This window comes from Condylura cristata, unplaced genomic scaffold (genome assembly GCF_000260355.1).
Source record: "Condylura cristata isolate star-nosed mole 26May11 unplaced genomic scaffold, ConCri1.0 scaffold00044, whole genome shotgun sequence".
Lineage (NCBI taxonomy): Eukaryota > Metazoa > Chordata > Mammalia > Eulipotyphla > Talpidae > Condylura > Condylura cristata.
The window spans coordinates 2,922,345-2,945,712 of record NW_004567145.1 but is presented as its reverse complement, the minus strand read 5'-3'; the positions used below and the strand labels follow the sequence as shown (position 1 = coordinate 2,945,712).

Genomic DNA, 23,368 nt, shown 5'->3' with positions numbered 1-23,368 from the left:
TGATCATTTTATGAAATCTATTATTCTTTTAGTCACTGATAATATGCAAAATATATTAAATTAAACTATTCTAATAAAGATACTTATGGATATATAGAATATTGTATATTATGTAGAATTTTATTACAAATACTCATAATTATATCTAAACATATAAATATAATCTTAGTATCAATCTAGCATAAATTATTGAAAGATAAAAGAGTTAATTTCAGTTTTTGAAAATCATTCAAATATATAACTGATGGCATCTCAAGGTCCACTCACTATAATTAGACTCTGTAATGGCAAGGTTTATGTATTTAATGAACAATAGGATTTCAGATGATATTATTCTGCACCTTGATCCTTGCTACCCCATGCTTGTAAGTTAGACATCAAGGAATATTTAAGAAGAATTTCCTTTAATAACCAAGTCTATTTTGTACCTTTAGCAGCCATCTCAGTGTGAAGATAATATGAAGATAATATCACATTTTCACTTAAATTCAATACTGACCACAATGATAAACAAAATATTTCTGTGATCTTTCAGAGTTATAGCCTGCAGAAAAGAAAAGAAGTATGCAGACTTGCTTGCCTTAAGTAGGTTCATGCCTAATTGAGCTGAGAATTAACAATCAATCCATGATTAGAAAATGGCCAAGCTGCTACTGAAACCTGGGAAATAGTGACCACATAGCTAATGGAATTTGGCATTGGCTGGATTTAACTAATTATTCCATGAATTTGTGAAGCCAGTTGTTAGTAGATTAGGATAAATAAGACCTTCAGATTTGACTGCTGAGAAAATAAAAAGCTCTATGTCTATGGCCAGAAAGACCCTTTAATTTCCAACATTAGCAATCTCTGGGCAAAGCATAAAAATGAAATCATTTGATGTAGCATTTTATTTTTTTTCTTTTTACCTGCACTTTTTCAGACAGTAAAAGTCCAAGGCAATGACATCTCTCACAAGCTTCAGATTTCCAAAGTAAGGAAAAAGGATGAAGGTTTATATGAGTGCAGGGTGACAGATGCTAACTATGGAGAGCTCCAGGAACACAAAGCCCAGGCCTACTTGAAAGTCAATGCCAACAGTCATGCTCGAAGGATGCAGGCCTTTGAAGCCTCACCCATGTGGCTGCAAGACATGAAGCCCAGGAAGAATATCTCTGCAGTAGCTCCCAGCAGCATGCACAGCTCTGCCAACCAGCGAATTCACTCCACCTCCAGTCCTCATGCGGTAGCCAAATTCCCCAAACAAAGTCCACAATCAGGTATGGAAACCCATTTTGAGCTTTCATTTTCCACTCACAAATCTTCCACCAGAAGATCGGTAAAGTATAATAGACAGACTTGTGTATGATGCCTTTTAAGTTGGAGCCTAGTTCAGTTGAAGTAATGATGCAATGGTGAGGGAAGCTCCAGGCTGGCCTTCACTGAGGATGCAAGTGGTTCCATTAGTCACTGACAGTGTGTCCAAGGGACCTCAGAGCTGGACTTTTGTTCTCCCTGTATTTACACTTTATAAAAGCAATAAATCATGTCATGTTGTTTGCATTATAAATGCACGTTCATTTTCTTCACAGATTTATGTATCGATAATGGCCCAAATTAAGAGACTTTCACTTAATCAAAATGTAAATGAAAGACACATCACATTCTCAGTGACCCATAGCTTTAAGCAGAACTATTCCCCAAGGGCTTTTGATTGTGAAGGAGAAACTGCCTGTGATGAAGTGATGATGATAATAAGAGGAAGTGAAAGGCATTAAGTGGTGCAGTGATAAGGCAACTCCTGTAAATGTGCCTTCCATGCCAATTTAGAAGCTTAGTCACACATTTCCTAAGTCAGCTGTGCAAGTTAAAGCTGTTCTGAATAGCATTAATTTATGAAATCATTCAGCCAATGGAAATACACTGATATTTTAACCTTGATGTGGGATAAAGACTTCTTGGAATGCACAGTACCCTACATGACCCTTTGTTATTGCTGAATCTTCCTCAAATGCTTTTCTTCATGGACTGTAGAAATCAAAATACTATTTAGTTTATCATTTTGTAAGCTTTTATTTTTAGCATTGATGAAATATTAATACTACTATAGTATTATAATAGAAAATATACAGTATAGAAAATCATATTGCTAATATTGAATTTGAACTACCTATGTGTGTATGTGTATATGTACATATATGTACATATATATAAATCATTTAAATCAATGATTTAAATATTTAAATCATTGCTTATGAGCAACTCTTAAATTAATGAATGCCCACCTATATTTATATAACTGCCTCAATATATGTTACAAGCTAATGCATATGTTTTGTAGGGAGCTTGACTTAGCATCTCTGAGAGTTTATACTGTGTTTCAATGCAGTTTGAGTATTACCTTTGCATGCCTTGGTCTTGGTCATTTATGGCAGTCTGATGAACAAAAGGCTTAGCTGCTCAGAAGTCAATTTGTGTAGTTTTGTCTTATTTACCTCCTTATCATCTCTTTTTTTCCCCGAGTTAAATATCATTTGCATACATCACACATCTTCTATATGGTTCTATTTTTTGTGACCATTATTTGATAACATGATTGATAGGTTCTTGGAAACCGTGACTTTAAATGAAACACCCTACAAGAAAATTAGTTCCTCAAATAACATCATTTCATTTAGTGTCTGTTGCAATAGATTTTTGGGTTTTTTTCTCTCTCCCTCATTAATTTTATAATGAAATGACATTAAAAAATGATGGTATTCAAAAATCTGCTATATAAAATACAGTATCTAAGATGACTATCACATTCACTATAATAGTCAATGCCTACTTAGCATTTTGCTTTATAGTTTTCCAGGTTATAGTCAAGTAAAGTTGATTGCATATACATGCTTCATTTATTCATTCATTTGTTCATTCTCCATTCTTTCAAGAATTTATATGCCAGACACAATGGCATAAAAATGGAAGACATATTTTATGTCCTCTAAGAACTTATGATTTCAGTTTGTTACAAAATTAAATACTTGTAAATTCCTTTTATCATGCATTTTTATTTTCTTATTCTACTGAAGGTAAGACATGATAAAGGCAACAACATTAGAATCTTGTTTTTACAGGCCAAGAGCTTAATGGACTTCATTTATTTCACTAAACAAAGAGGTTGCTTTTCCCAGAGTGTAGATGACACCACATGTCAATCTGTAATATAAAATACTGCTCTAAAATACCCAAATATCAATCTAATTATATTTAATTGAATAAGTTTGTATCTATAAAGGGGAAGTTTTAGCTGAAAATATATACTCTAAACATGTTTATATATACATACACATGTGTGTATATATACATACATAGAAGTTTTAAATTGTCATACTATTAATCAGTTGTTTTCTACAGCATAATTTACATGAAAAGAGGAGGTATACAAATTCTGTTACTACCTACATACCACAAAATAAAATAATTAACTATCATTTCATGCATTTTCCATATTTTCTCAGCTATTTTTCTAAAATATAGTAAACATGTGACTGTCTTTTTATTTTTATGACATATGCTTAAATTATCTTAATTCTACTACTTTTTGATGGTCAATAATTAGAACTGAATAATGAAGAAAATTAGTAAACAGACAAACAAAACCTGACTTTTGCAACCCCTACATTTCTTCTTTCCATTTCTTTTGTACCTTCTCTGTTTTTGTGTACCTATAATGTTCACATCAAACCTCATCTTTCTCTATTTTTTTCTTTTTCCCCTATTTTTCTTTGCTCTACTATAAGAAACAAAGAAAGTGATAGAAAATACAATGACTAGTATGTATGTGAAAGTACCTGGAGCTAGAAGTTGAGGAAATATAAAGATGTTTAGAGGAAGAATTCCTGACTTTGACTGATTGAATCAGAGTGGGTGCCCTGGAAAAGGAACTTGCATGTTGGAAAGTTTTAGAAATAAGCACTACACAGAGGATTTTCAGAGAGGTGGGAGTTCACAAGTAGAGCTGGCTGTGGGGAACCTCAAGACCCTCAGCAGTGTGTCCTGTCTTCATAGATAGCAGATACGGACTTCAGTTTTCCCTTACACCACCCTATTCTCTACTGGTTTCCTCCTGTCTCTGAGTTTTGTCACTGCTGTCAGCACACCCCCTTCATAAATCAACGTTTTCATCCTTCCTTTGATTCTCTGTCTTCATGCCCTCAACTTGTCTCTTACTTGTACCCCTACAAACAAGCAAACAAAACATCACATGCAAATAATTGTTCCTGTCTCCCCCAGCTTGGCAGCCAAATCCCTTTAAGGAGTGCTTCCACACTTAGCTTCTCACAGAGGGAATGCTCCACTTTCCCTTCCAATAGTACACTCCCTGCCAGGGGAGATTTCCAGTAAGATCAACAAAGGAGAGATCTCAGCAGGATCTTACTGGAAATCTCTCTTGCCAGAAACCTCTCTTGCCAGAAATTAGAAGATTTCATATATACCCTTGATGTCAATATAGCATCTGTACATGGCTCCCCCATTTTTTGACTGTTAACATTCTTCTTTCTCTTTGGTTGGCTTCTCCCAAATTCCTGTTAAAAGTTTAATTTTTCTCATTTGCAAACTTTTGGTCCTTATACATTATTTGCCAATTCATTTTTTATTAAAAGTCTCTCATTAACATTTCTAAAATTTGATTTCTTTTTGAGGATCCACACAAAATTTCACCAATAATCCCCTAAATATTCTATACATCTATCCCACAAAGACTGAGGTAGATCAAAGATGGTTGTACACTCTGCATTCTACCTATTGGAATTTAGGTCTCTTATGCCTCCCCTGGAACCTGTAATATCCTGTGACCATTGCTTTGACAAAGGTACAAAGAAGTAATGGTATGCAATTAATGCTGTGACAATTGTAGCCCTGGTCAGTAAGAGGGCTGTCAGCTCTGCAGGAACCCCGGCAAAGCAGCCTCCACATAAAATGAGAGACATTGTGCTAAGTGTCATATAACCAGCTGGTCTTTAACTCCAGCTCCAACTGCTGTCACGGGCATAGTGAGGGATTCCAGCATGTATGCCCAGCTGACCTCAGTCAGTGCACAGTTTTGAAAAGAACAGTAAACCATCTTTTCATGAACTAAATTGTAGGGTAGTCTGTTTCATAGAGACAGATAGCCAGACCAAGAACATGAACTCAAATATTTAAGACTAAATTTACTATCATCAGATTTCTCAACAAAAGGAAATATTATTCTTTTGTTTACAAACTGTTACACTCATCATGACCACAGGTCTTGTGGAAACTGGTATTTCTTCCTCCCCTGTAAGTTGCCACATTGACTAATTTAGTCTTATGAATTGTTTCTTCAAAATATTCTTGAAAAACTGCATCTTTTTGGTACCATAAAGTCTACCTTGGTTTTCAACATGAGCCTATTTCCTTTCTCCACTATTCCAGTTGCTCCTGTTTCAGTTATAGTATCAGGAACAGACCACAGCAGAGCAAATATTAACTCACTACTATTTCCAAACATCATCAGGGTCTGATTTCTAGCTCTGTTTCTCCAGAGTTCCTAATTTTCCCATGAATTCCCCTCTATTATATAAATTCTTTCTTACCTCTATGATTTTGTAAATGTTGTTTTCTTTGCATGAGTCATTCATGAAGTTTTTCCCTTTTATCTCAGTGAGCTCGTATTTTCTCATTCGGTTTTCTTTACTTCTGCCTATGAGCTGTCATTGTGCCAGATTGTCTAGTGATATTTTTTTTCCTGAACTTTTCCTCCTTTTAATGCTGAAGTTCCATATTCTAGGAAACCTTTCATTTCAGGGAAAACCATGTGGCTGGTCACCCCAGTGACAATTATTTGCTACAATGATTACAGTTGGATCTTCACTTCTCAAAGTGCCAGCACAAATGGAGCTCTGTTTGGGGAGAAAAAGAAAAGAAAGACACTAATTATGTCTTGTTTTTATCTACTTTTTCTTATGACTATATTCTCATAAATAGATAATTTCCCCATGTTCCAAACTGAGCAAAATTTTTAAACATGTTTGATGTGTAGTTCAAACAATCTGCGTCAAGTTCACCAGGAAACTTGTTAAAAACTTATTGTCTAGGACATTACATGGAGTCTATTGAGTCATAACCTTTGAGTCTAGAGCTTTAAGTAGGCATTTTATGTGCAAAATTATGAGAATCAAGTATTTTTATGTGTGAAGGAAAAATTTATTACTTGTTATGGTGCATAAGAGATGCTACGTCTTTCGAATATGTTATTTTTTTTTTTCTTGTATTGGAATGGACTTTTGTGAAAGTGTTCTCTTCACTCCTGTGATGAACAGCTGGTACTTACTAGAAAACTGGCTGTGTTTAAGGTGTAGTTGTTTCCACATGTGGAGTCTGTGGTCACTCAGCAGGAATGCTGGTTCTCCGGACTCCAAAATATGATTATTGTAGTTTTCCATGAAGTGAACCTGAGCATTGAGAGGCAGCTGCTGTGACAGCTGCTGGAAGCCAGGAGCTCATGGAAACCCCTCTGCTGCTGATTAATGTGGCAGTTTTCCAACATGGCCAGATTTAGCAGGAATGATGTTAACAAAGAATTCAAAGCAGGGTAAAGTGAGATGCGGGCCTGAGGTCTTGTAAGAGCTTGCTTCCTGATTTGATTTCTGGATAAATGGTGCTCTATATCTGGGTAGAAAGCCAGTCACATAACTCATCCCTTCATATTGATTTTGGTTTAAATGATCCAACTTGGCTGCTTATGCAGGTTAAATTAATCTGATCATTGTAATTTTATCAGTGAAATAGCTTCTATGTGAATCAAATATGTGAGAGTAAGATGAAAAGTAGATTTCAGGCAATGCTTTGGATAATGGAGCCAAGGAATATGCTGCAGCTATATTTCATCTGGAATTATGTGCATGAAAGGTTTAAATTCTCCTGTAAACCAAATTTAACTTAACTCACTGCAATTTTTTCACTAGTTAGGCCTGTCATCAAAGGTCCAGATGTGCCTTGGAGGACTTTTCAATGCATAACTTGTCACACTGGATTCACCTGTAATTGCTAAGAGTTCCAAAACTGAAAAACATGAAATAGAATGTGCTAGTTTCTAAGGTTTCATCTCTAATAATTTTTTGATTCTTGAAAAATCTGGAAGCTACCATAACTTTCTGGACAAATGATCAAAGAGTAAGAAGTTGCTAGAAAGATCTCACTTTGGTGGTCAAGGTAACATGTCCTAAAAGAGAAAAGGACAAAGTCTCCTCAGAAAGAACTCTTGCCTTCTGTAGCCTGACTCCTGCTTCATCTCAGATGCAAAGGGCAGAAATGAGCGAGAAGATAGCTGGAGTCACCAGTAGAACAGTAAGCACAGTGTGAAGGAGCAGATTATTAATATTTCATTTACACCACTCATCATTTTGCAAATCATAGGCTCCCCATTTATTAATTGGGACTTAGAGTTGTCAGAGTGTAAATGATTATATGAAATTATATACATATAGGATTTAATGCTGACAAGCCCTCAAGAGTAGGTAGTTTTGATTTTTTAATGTGATTATTATTTCATGTGTTTAAATATTATCATTAGCAATAATTAAATTATAATAATAAATGGCTTATACCAGCTACACCCTGATGGTATAAAAATTTCCTTGCTGGGTTTGTGTAAGGAAATAATTAAAGAAAGAAGAATTGGTCTTCATTCCTCCTTTATATTCTGTAATTTATAATTTCAGAGTTTTCTTTTTGTTGTTGGTCATTAATGGTATTCCATTAATTAGTAATAAAAATCTCTCTCTATACCCATACCATATTAGTCACCTGCTGAAGTTTGTAACTAGACCTGCTTTGTAAAATCTAACAAAATTCCAAAGTATCTTTTTTTTTTTTTTAGTTTGAACTGTGTGACCTGATTAAAAAATATGTATTCAGAAACTGCAAATATATAAACTGGCTGCCCTATTAAGTGCAAGTTTTCAAAAAAGACCCTTGGAATCTTCAGGATATTTATCATGAAGTAATTATAGACATGTTGCAAATATAAATAAGTGAGAATATAATTCAAATAGAAAAAAAATATCAGCTTAGAAGTTTTTAACAGAGGGCCTAATTTATGGCAATAGGTAGATGCAGATTTGATTACTAGATTCATTATCCTACTAGTTCATTTGTTGAAATACTCTTGTAGTCTTCAAACTTCAGAGTGCAAATTTATAAGTATGAGGCTGTAACACTAGAGTGTAAGGATTATTTTTAGGATTAGAAGACATAATTTTTAAAAATACCAGAGTAAATCTGAACATGAATGAACTCAGCTGTTGTTATCTCTTTCTCTTCACCTCTAATTATTAAAATATTTTATTGAATAAACACGACTTAAGAGTATAGTAAAGGGCCATCTCTGATGGCACAATTGGTTAACACACAGAACTATGATGCTATCCAGAGCCACTGCAACAGGAGTTTGATCCCCCTGCCAGGGAGGTAACCTAGGTGGCACAGCAGACCTCTCCTGTCTTGGCTGCTGCTTCCCTCAGCACTGTATTTCAGTATATCTGCCTGTTCTTTCACCCATTCAGTCTCTCGTGAATCCTCTCATGGTCCCTGTACCTCTGTTCTATACCCCAGTTCTGTATGAAAAAAAAAAAAAAGGGAGTATGGGGGGCCTCGCTGGTGGCACAACGGGTTAAATCACAGCACTAAGAAGCTAAAGCCACTTCAGCATGATTTCGATCCCACCCCAGAGGGGATCCACATGGCTAAGCAGCCCTCTCCTGCTCCGCCTGCTGCTCCCCTCATCACTCAGCCTGTTCTGCTCCCCACTCTGAATCTGGTAAATTGTCTCACTGCCCCTGCACCTCTGGCCTATATTCCCAGTTCTGTATACATAAGTAAATAAATTTTAAGAAAAAAAAAGTATAATAAAGAGACAAAGAAATAGATATTAATAAACTAAATAAAAACCTGAACAGCTCTAAAATTATATCTGATGAACTAAAATAAAAATTAAGGAAGTAGTTATATAATTATAAATGACAAAATGAAACATCAGAATGTATGATATATATACAGAGTAATTCTAATTAATGAGGTAAGCAGGACAGAAAATTAGATATAGGAAGATTACCAAAAAGTTAGAGAACTGAGGCTTTGGGCTTTAAAGTTAGGAACTATATAAAAAATTAAAATTTAATATAAAAGAATTAAATATGTGTTTAACTAAATCAAACATAACTGAAAAGTAAAAATACCAACAAAGAAATATGTATGTCTAGTAATACTTAGTAAAATAATAAAAAGGGTGAAATTTTTGATGCTATGATTACCTACTCTAATCCATGTGAGTTAGAGATTTAAAAAATAAATTTGTAACATAGATAAATCCAAAATAAATATATAAACAAACAAATTCTTACATGACAGCAATATCCAGAAAGTAAGTATTTGGGGCATAATATATAATCCTCAGGGGAAGAACAGGAAAAAGTATAAAATATTTAAGTTTTTTTAAAAACCAATAACAAATAAATAGTATAAATATAACCATCAGTAAAGTGTTTTGTTAAAAGTGTTCAGGCTGAATAAATGAATAAACATGCTTACCATTGGATGGCCAATCTCAGTATTACAAAAATGTTAGGTTTCTAAAAATATTTAGAGACTTGATGCAGTCCTGATGAAAACCCTGATCGTTTTATTAAATTTAATTTGTTGAGTCTGAGTGAAGAGTTTTAAAATCAAACATGTCAAGGTGACACTAATCAGACACTCTGCTGTATGACACTTACACTGTGAATTAGCACTTCCCTCTGGAGGACAAGTAGGCAGAAAGTTTAGTCACAGATTAGGTGGTCCATTTGTCCCTGAAGTGATGCTTATGCAAGGAAACTAGTAATAGAGCAGACCTGTCTCCTGACAGAGATGCTTATCACAGTCTCCCTATGACTGGAAATACTCAGCGACCAAGAGTATAAGTGTGTCACAACTCAGCAATGACTGTCAAGCAACTTCTAGAATCATGTATTCAAAGAATGTTTAGTGACAGTAGAAAAGACTCACCAAATAACATGAGGTGAAAATAATATCAAGTTCAGAACTTTAAGGCGATCTGAAATATGTGCATAGTAAAAATGTCAAAATAAAACTTATTAAAAATATACATAAAAATTGGAATCCCTCTTGTGGTGCAAGGGGCTATCAAACTCTCACCAGCCACCACAGCATGAGTTCAATCCCCGGCCAGGGAGCTGACACACATGGTGCAGCAGACCTCTTCTGTCTTGCCTGCAGTTGATCTGCCTTTTCTGCTCCCCACTCTATCTCTGCTGAATCCTTTCACTCCCTCACCTCCAGCTTGCACCCCAGTTCTTGTATGTATAAATAACTAAAAATAAATCTTAATATATATATATGTATCTATAAATCAAGGAAAGTCATAATTTTAATTATTTGACTATTTTATTGCATCACTAATATTTCTGCAAAGATCCTTTATTTGTTTCAGTTATGTGGACAAGTCCAAATTTAAAAAAGAAACCAGTGAAGGTCATGAAATAGAAATATATTAGCAAACATATAAACCATACTCAACAAATAAAATCAAAGTAAAATAATAGTGCTCTGTGATTGTGAAAATCATGATAAGTTGTAAAATAGCTAAACATTTCCATCCATGTGACACAACACAAGTGCATGTATATGCAGCTGGTTGCGAATGTACAAAGTGCTGTGTGCAGGTGGTGTACTGAAAATTGAATTTTAGAATTATTTCTTGGGAGTCATAGCCATGTGGACAATTCAGCCATAAATCACTTATTTTAAACATTATGGGTATGATCTTGATTAATTTATAGTGAACAAACAAATCAAGTACAATAGTAAAATCCACTTTTAAAAATTCATGTAATCATATTTCCCCTCATCGGTGTAAGTCAAATGACCTCTGGTTCAGAGGAAGATCAAAGTTATGAATAAAATGGGTACAGTGTCAAGGAAAAACAACATTTGTGAAAGCTTTATAAATGATACTTTGAATTATTATTACTGCTTTCAAAAAGCCTGAGAGAATATTTCTGAATTCAGAATTCTATATATGTAAAACAAACCAAATATAGGCTAAACACTTAGAGGTTAAATTAAACAAGATATACAAGCTAGAAGCTGTGATTCTATGTTCCATGAACATTATATTTTATAAATTGTTTTATAAGTGAGAGGGTCTACTATGGGACATATTTCTAATCTTAGATTTTAGACACAGCTGACACATGTCTTCTACAGCCATTTATAAAATATCTTATTTTTAGATTGTCTGAACAAATATATAAGCTATGAAAACAATTTTCTCTCTTAGCATTGTAAATAGTAATCTGAAATATAGTACATTTAGAGAGCAAGAAGTAATATAACCACTAAATGGAAAAAAAAATTCTATCCTGAATGATCTGAAAACATAACTTTAAAGATAAGAATTGTTCATTGAAACCTTTGGTTTTATTAGAGAAATTATCAATGTGCTTAGCATGTAATTAGAAATAAATTTTAAGGAATTGAACATTGTGGTTTGGTGTATGCATGGTACAAAGCATTAATGAGCATAATATCACTGCTAAAAATATATAAATTTATACATGATGTGGTCAATCTTGAAGAAAATCACCACAGGCCACCTATGTAGCAATGGAGGGAGAGGATTAAAAATAACACTTAAATCCATGGTAATAATAATCCTTTATACTGAATTAAAAGTATGTATGTGATATCTAATGAATAGTCCCAATAACTACTTACTTGCATCATTCAATTTGTGTGTCGTGATAAATAGAATATGGATAAACAATCTTTTTTTCAGATAGCTTTGTTAATTATTTGATTCTGATAGTTACCAAAGCAATTTCAGCTATTAAGATAATTCATAAAGCATATAATTCAGATAATTTTAAAAAAACTGTTTTAAAGAAAAGGAAAAACTATTGGCTCGAACTTGGAAAATATATGGGGAGGAGTTTAAGACATTTCTATTAAACAAATATGCTTTATGAAGCTATATAAGTAATGTTTTGTATATCTTGCTGGCACTGGATCTCTTATATATATATATTGTTTTCCTGAAAAGCAAACATTGCTGAACAATTAAAACTTATTTTCCAACTTAGGTGAATTAGAGTATACAGTATGGTGATAGCTTTAATTTTCAATTTACATTAGAAAATAACATGAAAACTGAAGTCACTGTCACAACTGTTTCTTTTGTTTCAATTTCTGGACTCTGAGGTCCTCAGTTGCCATTTCTCTATAACTGTGAGACATGTTTACTTCTTTGGTTAGGAATAATTCTCAAATGAGGTTAAAGATGGGAATTTATGATGATACGCAGAAAGACTGAGGGCAGGATAGATTGTCTTTATTTCACTACTCAGTGAATGATCACGAAACTATTAAGCTGCATTTTTCTTATCATTCATTTTGTAGTCAACATGTGAGCTGCAGTGCACATTTCTCAGCTTCCTGTCTCAGGACAAGTTTTTGAAGCCTGCTCCAGGCTAGCATACCAGGGGTCCTGTCTGCTGCAGCACTGTTCCATATGAACATTAAAGTCTTCATCATTTCCTCTGCTCCACTCTCCAGATAGGCCATTTAAGCCCTTAGTTAAATCAGCCATTTTTTGGACAGTGTTCTCAGTTAAAATAAACTACACATGTATGCAAACCCTAATATGGAAATTTGATCATTTCAACAAGGTAGGAATTTAAAATATGCCATTACAACATGAATAAAGAGTTTGCTAAACAGTGGCCTCTCTGACAGCGCAAGAGATTAAGTCTCAGCACTGTGAAGCTACCTGTACCGCTGTAGCAAGAGCTCCAACCCTGGCCAGAGAGCTGACTCACATGCACAGCAAACCCTTCTTGTCTCATTTGCTGCTCCCCTCAGTGGTATACTTCAGTAGATCTGCCTGTTCTGCTCCCCATTCTGACTCTGGTGAATACTTGCACCACCACCTCCCTGTACTTGCACCACTACCTCCCTGTACTTCTGCCCTGCACGCAGCTCTCATATGAATAAATAAAATAAATCTTTAGAAAGAAAGAAAAAGGTTTGCTAATTAAAAATGAAAGAAGGGACCTTCCTGGTGGCGCAGCGGGTTAAAGCACAGCACTAAGAAACTAAAGCCACTTCAGCATGAGTTTGATCCCCTCCTGCCCCGGAGGTGACCACATGGCGTGGCAGACTTCTCCTGACACGTCCGTTGCTCCCCTCAGCAGTGTACTTGGACGATCTACCTGTTCTGCTCCCCACTCTGTCTCTGATGAATCCTCTCACCGCTCCTGCACCTCTGGCCTGTACCCCAGTTCTGTGTGCACAAGATTTTTGTGTGTGTGTGTGTGTGTGCACAGAACTGGGGTACAGGCCAGAGGAGCAGGGGCAGTGAGAGGATTCACTAGATATAGAGTGGGGAGCAGAACAGGCAGATCGTCGAAGTACAGCTTCTGAGGGGAGCAGCGGGCGGGCCAGGAGAGGTCTGCTTTCATGTGAATCACCTCCGGGGCAGGCGGGGATCGAACTCATGGAAGTGGCTTTAGCTTCTTAGTGCTGCGCCACCAGGGAGGGCCCAATAAATAAATATTTAAAAAAGAAAAAAAACAAACATGCAGGAGGCAGATATCAACTCCATTAGTAAATAGTGTCAAACCATATTAGCAAGAAATACTTATATATTGGTAGATTCAGTGCTAATTATAAATCATCTTTTTATATATGTATTACAGAATTAAATGCATATAATATTAAAATGTTATTCTTTAAGAGTAATTTGTTTTTCCTTTATTTTTTCTTCCAATTTTCAAAAGCACTGATATTTTTAGGTTTTTAAATAAACAGAATTGAGAATGTGTAGAGTTTTCAGGTAAGAAGAATCACCCGGTGAACTTACGAGGCAAAAAGAACAGGGTTGGAATCTCATATGCTCCATCTATCAGCTGAGTAAACTAAATATGCTCACTACATAAGTACCTTAGCCTCCGTTTCTTATCAGTAAAATGATTATTGTAACCTCGCCAGATTGTGGTCGGAGGTAAACATGAGTTATGTTTTCTAAAGTATTAGCTGCTGCTCTTGTAACCATCACCCCTAAACCAGTTCTTTCCAGGATGAACAAACTACCAAGAAATACATTTTCAGGGGCACTGTGGCCTTAATCCATCGGAGGACATGTTTATGTTCCCTGCTTTAGTCACTATAGAAAGGAAAGACTCAAGTCTGGTGGTAACTGAGAGATCAAGAATCTGGAACAGGCTCTCCCTGGTGGTGGAACGGGTTAAGATGCAGCACTGCAAACTAGCTGCAGCCGCTTCAGTGCCAGTTCAATTCCCAGTGCCAGGGTGACCCACATGCCGCAGCAGACCTCTCCTGTCTCGCCTGCTACAACCCTCACCAGTGTACTTTGTTGATCTGCCTGTTTTGCGCCCCACACTCTGGGGTGATTCCTCTCATTTCCCCTGCACCTCTGACCTATACCCCAGTTCTGTATGCATAAATAGACACATTATATATATATATATATAACCTGAAACATGCTATGAGAATGAGGCATCATCCAAAAGCCCTATTGCTCACACGTTGTTTGTTTGGGTACAATTGACTTTTCCCTCAGCTACAATAAGAGATCTCATTACTAGAATAGAGGTATAGATTTGCTGACTAAAGGAGAGAAGTCTGGGCACAGTAAAACAGGCAATTTATATATTAGGTCAAATGAAACACATTTCTTTTTAAAAAATGATTTCTGGTAGAAATTGGCTCAGACCCATAGGAATTCTAATAAAAAGATATTCTTTTCAAAAATTATAGGAGAAAATTGTCCTGTTATTTGACCTCTCTCCTCAAATAGTGATTTAGAATTTACAATCCTGAATAAAAACGGCATTAAAAGATAGCCTGAATTTTCTCACACAGCTCTTTTCATTTCTGAAGGAAGGTATCAACAATAAAAGAGAAGCATGTCAAAGGGGCCTGTCTGTCCCTGGAGCTGAAATGGACACTCCATTATCTATAAGACTGACCTCTTCACAGATTAAAAAAGAAGAAGATGAAGAAGTTGTTTTACCGATGCTTCTTTTATTATTGAAGAATTTCCATTTTTAGGTTTGTGCATATGATAAGCATCACTAATATTCTCTCTCAAAAAATATAAATTTTTGGAGTCAGATATTCAAACAAGAAAAGGAAGAAAAGGAAAATCTATATAGAATCATACCTTTATGCCCTGAATTATGACTATCTGAACCAACTAAAAGTTGTGATCATCTCAAAAGTTACTCCATCATAAAACATTCAAAGCCAAGAAAAAGTGAATATCTGAAGCTAGTAAGGTTTAGATGCTTAGTTGGCTTAATTCTCCACTTAATCTTGAAATGAAATACCCAAATCCTCTTATCTTCCCAAGTAATCAAGAACTCTGGCTGCCAGTAATTAATACCAATACTTTGAATAATCAACTTAATATACATATTTTTTTCAGAACTATCAAGTTTGAATCAAAAGCTTGAAAAAGAGAAGTTCCTAAAGAGAGGCATTTAAAGTAACAATGCCATACCTCCCATTCAAACACTTAAATGAATTCCAAGGAAGCTTTTGGCTCATTATCTTGTAATACAAAAAGTTTTATCTACTATCATATCATAATATATTTGGTGCATTATGTGGAGCAAGAGAAATGTTACTTATTAATGTTTAGGAAAGCTAAGAGGTTGATATCTTCATATACAATATTTGTCACAACTGTGTTGGCAAGATAAATTTTATATCATTTTTTTTCTCTAAGGCATGTGATATCAATGTATTTTCTCTGAAGAAAAGTAGTGTATATTTGAACATCCTGATTTAACAGAGATGGGGATATTTAGACAAGCTTACTGGCCTCTGAGGTTTTGTAAATGACAACATTGGTGTCCTAATGTTCTGACTGTGCTGCTGCCCCTCATTTCTGTACCTTTCATTTATCTCCTGTCACTCATGTAGCATGGGCTAGTTACTCCATGCCATGGGATGTGTTCTCCTGATCTGTGTATTGACTGAGCAGGTTGTTGAAAGGAAGCTCTGACAGTGCATTCAATGTGCCTACTGCATACTCCCAGCACAGTGTAGACACCCAACACATCTCAGTCATTTTGGAGATTGACATGGACAAGAAGAGCCAGGTAGAATTGTGAAACCTGTCTTAAGACACCCAATTGCAAGCACAGGGGGAAAAGGACAATTTAAAATGGTTTTGAGAGGAACCTAATTTCTTCTCTCAAGCACACATATTTGGGGCTATGTCTCTGACTATATAGTGGTATACTAGCAAGCTATTGCCACCCAATTGCTGAGCCTGCCAGGGTCTCGGGCACAATGATTTCTTTTCTTTTCTTTTCTTTTTTCTTTTTTTTTTAGTACAAATAAATGGATGTTTCTGTTTTTCTGAGAAATGATTCCTGTGGTGAAAAGAAAATATTTAAGGCTTTTATCATATTTCTCTTTGGGCAGACTCTCATTAATCATAGACACTCCCTTTGTCCACAGCTCAGTGAAACTGAGATCACACTGTCCATTACATGAGTTGTAAAAGAGCTAATGAAGGGTAGCACAGTTTCTGCACTACTTAGACTTCTAAGAAGAGTTCTTAGACTTTTCCATTTGCAAAATGGAGAAAATATGTCCTCTGTCTTACAAAGACATGGGAAATTATATTTGAGAGAGTACTATGAAATCCTTTAGGCATAAAAACAAATGAAAGCATCATTATTAAATGGAAGGCAAAGGACATCTTAAAATGACATTCCAAATAAAAGGAATATCTATTAGGCTAGTTTTCAACTTTGCCTGCTACCTGTACTTTCTTTTGAGCTATTTAGTTATAGCATCTCTTCTCTTCTTTTAAGGGTATTTCACTTTAAGGGCAAAAGAATTGAAAAGATACTAAAAACAATTAAAATATTGAAAATGTACTTCTTTAATAAGCTTTAAAATATAATCAGTGAAATAAGATATTGATGTAATGAATTGCAAGTAAATGTAGATCATATTAAGATCATAAGAGAAGCAACACCAAAATACTGCTGAAGGTTAGAGGAGCGAACAATTACAACCAGCTGTTTGAGCAGACAAATTGGGCAGCAGTTTATTTGAAGAAAATTGTTTTGAAAGACAATGCAAGAAAAGGATAACAGGTTATCCTGTTTGGGTTGAATGCGGAGTAAAAAAATAAGTGAAAATTAACAAAACAGGTGATCCTATCCCAAAGCTTGGCACAATAACATGGGAAAATAGAAGCAATAGAACTCTGACAGTTTTTATGCTTAATTGAGAAAACACAGGAGAAAAATGTTAGGAAGTTAGAACTTAGGACTCCTGAATGTAATTCTGCATCTCACTGTCACAACTATAAGAATTCTGCTATCTATGAAATAACAATGAAATATGAGCATCCAAAATTTGCTTTTTGGAAAAAAAATGCTTTAACTTTCTAAAAATAAACCATAACTTATATGGCAAAAAGCAATGTTATGGGGCTCTTCTTGGTGGCACAGTGGGTTAAAGCACAGCACTAAGAAGCTAAAGCCACTTCCGCATGAGTTCGAACCCCAGCCTGGAGGTTACCCACGTGGCGCAGCAGACCTCTCCTGACCCACCCACTGCTCCCCTCAGCAGTGTACTTGGTCAATCTGCCTGTCCTGCTCCCTACTCTTCTCTGGCAAATCCTCTCACTGCACCTGCACCTCTGGCCTGTACCCCGTTCTATATGAATAAATTAAAAAAATCCTTTAAAAAATACAGATAGTAATTCACAAACCTACAATAGATGAATGACCACAATCTGAGGGAAAAATTTCTTTATTTCAGTGATATATTGCATATAAAACAGTAGTTTAGTATTTTGGTGATTTTTAAATATTCTCCACAGCTTTTTTTTTTTTTTTTTTCAGATATAATGCTCATTTATTTCTGTTTTAACTTGCACATGCTGGACATTGCACAATAGGAAATGTTGGGTCAAAGTGAAGCAGTTGTTCCCTGAGGACTGATGGGGTCAGAGACTGCCTATAAAGGATTGTTTAATTGAGAAAGGGTCAGTTTCAATAAGTTTGAGCCATTCTGCAATGCATACACTATACAAGAGACAATTATTTTTCACAAGCACTTTTTAGAAGAGGGAATCATTTTATTTAGTTTCATTGTCTTCAGCAATTTTTTAAACTCACATTCAATATCAGTCATACTTTGTGTCAAGTGCCATTGGCTATTTAAAGACCCATGTGATCAGGTTTTTTGTTTGTTTGTTTTGTTGTTGTTTTAATAAATGATCCCAAAGGGTCTCTCTTCAAGGTATAACAAGAGCATGAATTTAATTCATGCTCTGATGCCAATGATTCTAAGAGAGTATATTTATTTTCTTTGCATGATCTTTATGCTTCAGGGTGCATGTGCACTATAACTTTTCCATTTTGAGCGTGCCACACATCTTGATGAAGAACATCCCTCCAAAGACCCAACACTACCTTCTGGGCCTTCCGTCATAGGTGAAAGAATGTTGTTTTAGTGATTAGCCTCACCTATCAATAAGTTAAATCCATGACAACACTGAAGTAACTATATTGAAACTCAGCTATGTCGTCCTAACAAATGGCCACTTCAAAGACCCCAAGTTTATATTATAGTGACACTCAGAATGCTTATATCTTTGCTTCAGTTTTTATCACTGCCAATAATGACCTGAATTTAATTACTTGATATAGTTAAAAGGTTGAATGTCCCTACCTTTATCCCATCCCAATCTTTTATTTTCTCCAACTTAAATAAATAAAAAATGCTTTGAGTTTCATCATATTTTTGATTTTTCATTAATAAAGGTGTTTATTATGCATCTGTAGTTAGAAGCTTATTGAATAATGTATGAGGAAAATGTGAAAATACAATTTAATTTACAGATCTTTTAAATTTTCCTTTCTTGACATCACTAACTATTCCTCTGCTTTCAAAGATAGCATGTTAAGAATGAAATACTCTAAAAATAAGTGTCCAGATACCCTGGGGAAGCCTGTTGGATTCCCTGCCATAGGGAAACCTGTAGGATCAAAATTGGTTCTGTCTTCTATAACTTAGTATTCATGAGATTGTGAAACAGGGATGTGTTTTTAGCTACCAATATAAGAACAACAAAATGACTTTAGGGACTGTCCTCAAAAAATTACTTAAGGTGACGTATTTGTATCTCTCAGTGTTCCCGACGGTAGGCTGGCATTATTTGAAAACAGACAAATCAAATAAGACCGACTTCCTGGACTGAAACACTCTGTATGTTGTTATTTGCAGTGCATGCCAAGACATTCATGAGCACCAGAGCCAAGCTGGCGAGCTAATTAAATATATATGTGTATGTGTTTAAAACAACCTAATAAGGAGCATTGGAAATCTTCAAGATGAGCGAATATCTTATAACTTCTTCCGCAGGTGCGAGGATAGCTACAAGCCATGGACTTTCTGTCCTGCTTCTTGTTTGTGGCTTTGTGAAGGGTGCTTTGCTTTAATCTAAAGTGCTGACTTTTTTCCAATATCACTTTCTCTTCTTAAAGCAAAGAGCAAATCGCCTGTAAAATCTACGGAGCGGACAGCAAAGTTGACCCTAAACTCCAAGCACCATTCTGCACCCACTGTACTCTAATTACCTACACATGGAGCGCCTGCTTTCGGAAGCATAAATGAAGAGGTTATCACACGCTTTGTTCCTATTACTTTCTTTAAATCACTGGTCTTTAATTTCAAGACAAATAGTGTGAAATGATAGGACATTTTCTAATAACAAGATCTATTTTCCCCCTTCTTTTTGCTGCTTAAAGCATCATCTCACTGACCTGACGTCAGGGGTTGGTCTAAAAGTCATCGGGATAATAAAAATGTACTATGGATACCACGGGTTTCCTACTAAAAGACCATTACCTACGGGGAACCAAGATCTAAATGCTATGGAACACAAACTATCATCAAAAAGAAGCCCCGTTTTGGGATGAGAATAAAATCAACAGCACTACAAGTCAACAAGGAGAACATTATTTTAAAAAAGAAATCATTTTCCTTTATTTTTCTTGATCTTTTTTCCTTCTTTTTTCTTTTCTTTTTTTTTTTTTTTTGTTGATTTTGTTGATCCTGTTCAATGGTGGCAAGTGTTGATTGTAGCCAATCCCTGTCAATCCTAGGAAGTTACATAAATACATTTTGAGTGTTCTATATTTCATTGTATTTTAATTCATTTTGCAATTCTTGTATATGCAAACTTAACACATTCTGTAAATTGTTTATAGTATGTGTGATATAACTTCACAGTAGATGGACTATGACCCTCATGCAAGCTGATTTTTATTATTATATAAAAATATACATATAAATATCTATATGTTGGGTCATCACCAACTTTTTTTTGGTAAGGCATTTGTTTTTCACCTATCCTTCATATATTGTATGAATTTCATAATTCACTTTTTTCATTTCCACAGGTTAGAAAGCAACAGTTGGTCTCTGTTGCCCTCTGCTTCTCCTAGAAAATGCATACTGTGCATTTTCAAAATTGTAGCAGTCTCTGATAAATGAATTAATTTTGTGTGTGTGTTGTACTGCGATTTCTTTATCTATCTATCTATCTATATTACTTTATTGAGATTTGAGGGTCTCTTTGTTCTGAAGAATGTTACAGTCTGGATTTGACAGCTATGCCTGTGTTATTGTTGTTGTTATTGTCCAAAAGCAATGTCAATTCTAGAAAATTTGCCTAGGAGATGGATGTGGGAAAAGTAAAATGGACCATGATTCCCTAAATTCATGGACTTACACTTCTTGCTATGGCTAAAAAAAAGGCTGCTTCCTTTGACCTTTATAAGTTTTGTAGCTTTGTCATTTTCTTTATTTGCTGCTGATTATATTTAAATATCTTAATTAAAAATTAAAATGTGGTTGGAAAATATAGTATACAAGAGATGGCTTCAAATATTTGGCTAAAGAGGAGAATGAGTTCTGTTTTCACTACTAATGAGTTATAATTTTAAATATTTCATTCTTACAGCTCAGAATTAAAAAAAAAACAGTTTTCTACTCTTGGAAAGACTGTCAGGCAGAATTATTAATGTGTCTAATGGCTAGACACTGTGGAATAGATACAGGTTGAAATAGAAATAACCTGTTTTCCTTCTAGAAAGACTCTTATTTTTCTTTCTTAACAAAAATCACTGGATCACCACTGTAGGATCATCAGCTCCCAGTCCTAACTGAAGCGTGAAAGCAATGAGTCTCTCCGCTTTTCAAAGGTAAATGCATTGATTTTCTACAATTCAATTGTATACAATGTGCATATTTTCATAATATTCTTGACATTATCTTCTGAGGAAAAAATGTTTCACACTAAATCTTTCATTGACATTTTTCTTGTTCATTTGATTTATTATTTCAGTATAACGAAAAGAAATCAATAAAGGATTTGATGGTGTTATTTTACCAACCTAGAAACTTATTTACTTTCATATTTAAAAGCTTAAAATACCTAAAGTAATAGCAATGTGAATATAATTCATTAAATAGTATGCACTTTATAGTTTCCATATATTCAGACATACGCATATTTTAATAATATACTTATCCAATTTCAGTCAGGATGCAAGAATATTTTATCTTTACCCAAAGTTCAGAACATGAGATTGGTCAGTTGTATAGCAAGACACATGTGTGCCTATTTCAACAATATTTATCAATCTTCTAACTGATGGTACATGCTAACATGAAAAGAACTCTCACTGGACTCCTGGTGCTAACATCCAAAATAATGAAGACTGTCAGTTATGGTAGCAAGAGTCCAACACATCGGTCTCTTTAAGAAAGAATATGGCATATTCATAGTCCTCCAAATTCAGAAAGTTAATGTTGAATCTAAAATATTAATACAGGAGTACAACAAATTAAGGAGAGCTCCTTGTGGTTTTCACCTTTTATCATACGCCGCTGGGACTACTACTTTTTATGTAACCATGACTGCTTGAAGCAACTAAAGATTGAAATATTAGTCACCCAACTTTTTCCAATGTTATATATATTTTAGTGAGAGAGAAGCATAAAAATTTAATTTCTTACCCTAATCAAAGTCAAATTCTTTTGCTCTGAAAAGTTTATTATGAAAAAAACTCTCAAGGAAAAATATACCAAAACCCATTGAAAACAGGATTTTTTCTGTGATAGAGACAAATTTGGTGGACTCCATGAACACATTGAAATTAAATCACAGTTTTTCATATTCATGTTTATCTTATGGAGATGGACCTTCACATTCAGTGATTCTGATAGTGACTTGGTTATGTTTTGTTGGCCCAAAAGAAATAATGTTTTTTTTTTTTTATTTTTGTGAGTATCTAAGTAGTCCTGATTAGTATAATTTTGAAATAATTAAGCTAAAGTTCTTGGAAGCAAAATATATTAATGTAAATATATTAGTTAGTATGCACATACATATTTCTCAAATACAGCTTGGAATAATAGATATGGGATAATGTTTGTGATTTTTTTAGAACCATTGCTAATATCTTAAAAATAATTTTATAAATTATACAGATATCTTTCAAGTAAGTGGTCTTGGTATTGATCTTATATCAAGGAGAAAATAATAAATGTAACTTAATTGTTGTTTCTGTAAGAAAAATAATTAAAAATATAATTTATCTGAAATAATACATAAACTTTGATGAATACATCTTGGAATTAAGACAACTACTGAATTAAGCTTCAGCTATAAAATATGTGTGCGTGTAATTTCAAGTATTAAGCCTAAATAATTCTCATTTTAGTTCTACTAATTAATTAGTGAAAACAGTCAATAATTAAGTGTTAGCTATTTGAGAGTTTCAAAAATGAATTAAATAATATCTTTCCTATATCTAGGAAAAGACAGACTATAAACTTCTAAAAATATAAGACAAAGTTCTAAGAAGAAAATCCAGTAGAACAATATAAGAGATATGATTAGCAATGTCAGATGTATAACTAAGAGTGAGTAGGAATATTGTTCTGAGGAAATAACATTTAAACAAACCTGTATGGATGAGAAACAATCCAGGACATTACCTGGGAGAAGAGTCTTACAGGGAATGGAAATGATGTGCAAAATTCCTTACGCATTATATTACTTATGAACCAGAAGAGGACAGAGGTTTAGTAAGTGAGGAAGAAGCTAACATGAAAGAACATGAAGCAAGAGATAATCAGACACCACCAAACCAATGACAGAGGAACAAACAGATGGAGTTTCTGGAAATTGAAAGGTGAGCACCCCATTTAAGGAAACAGATTTTTTTTTTAAAGATTTACTTATTTATTTATTTAT

At 34.6% G+C, this 23,368-nt stretch overlaps 1 protein-coding gene across 5 annotated transcripts in view; it reads left to right on the top strand.

The window, feature by feature from the left end:
* The window catches only part of VSTM2A (V-set and transmembrane domain containing 2A), a 35,369-nt gene that overhangs the window by 6,691 nt on the left and 5,310 nt on the right, over positions 1–23,368 (top strand). The window contains exons 4-5 of one of the 5 annotated variants that reach the window (XM_012733964.1): positions 923–1,259; positions 21,248–21,308. In XM_012733964.1, the coding sequence (XP_012589418.1) occupies positions 923–1,259; positions 21,248–21,273 (363 nt within the window). In that variant the 3' untranslated portion in view covers positions 21,274–21,308. Of the gene's footprint in view, positions 1–922; positions 1,260–19,326; positions 19,441–19,464; positions 19,553–19,586; positions 21,411–23,368 lie in introns of those variants that run through there. The other 4 variants (XM_012733963.1, XM_012733960.1, XM_004694513.2 and 1 more) reach the window with 4 other exon arrangements.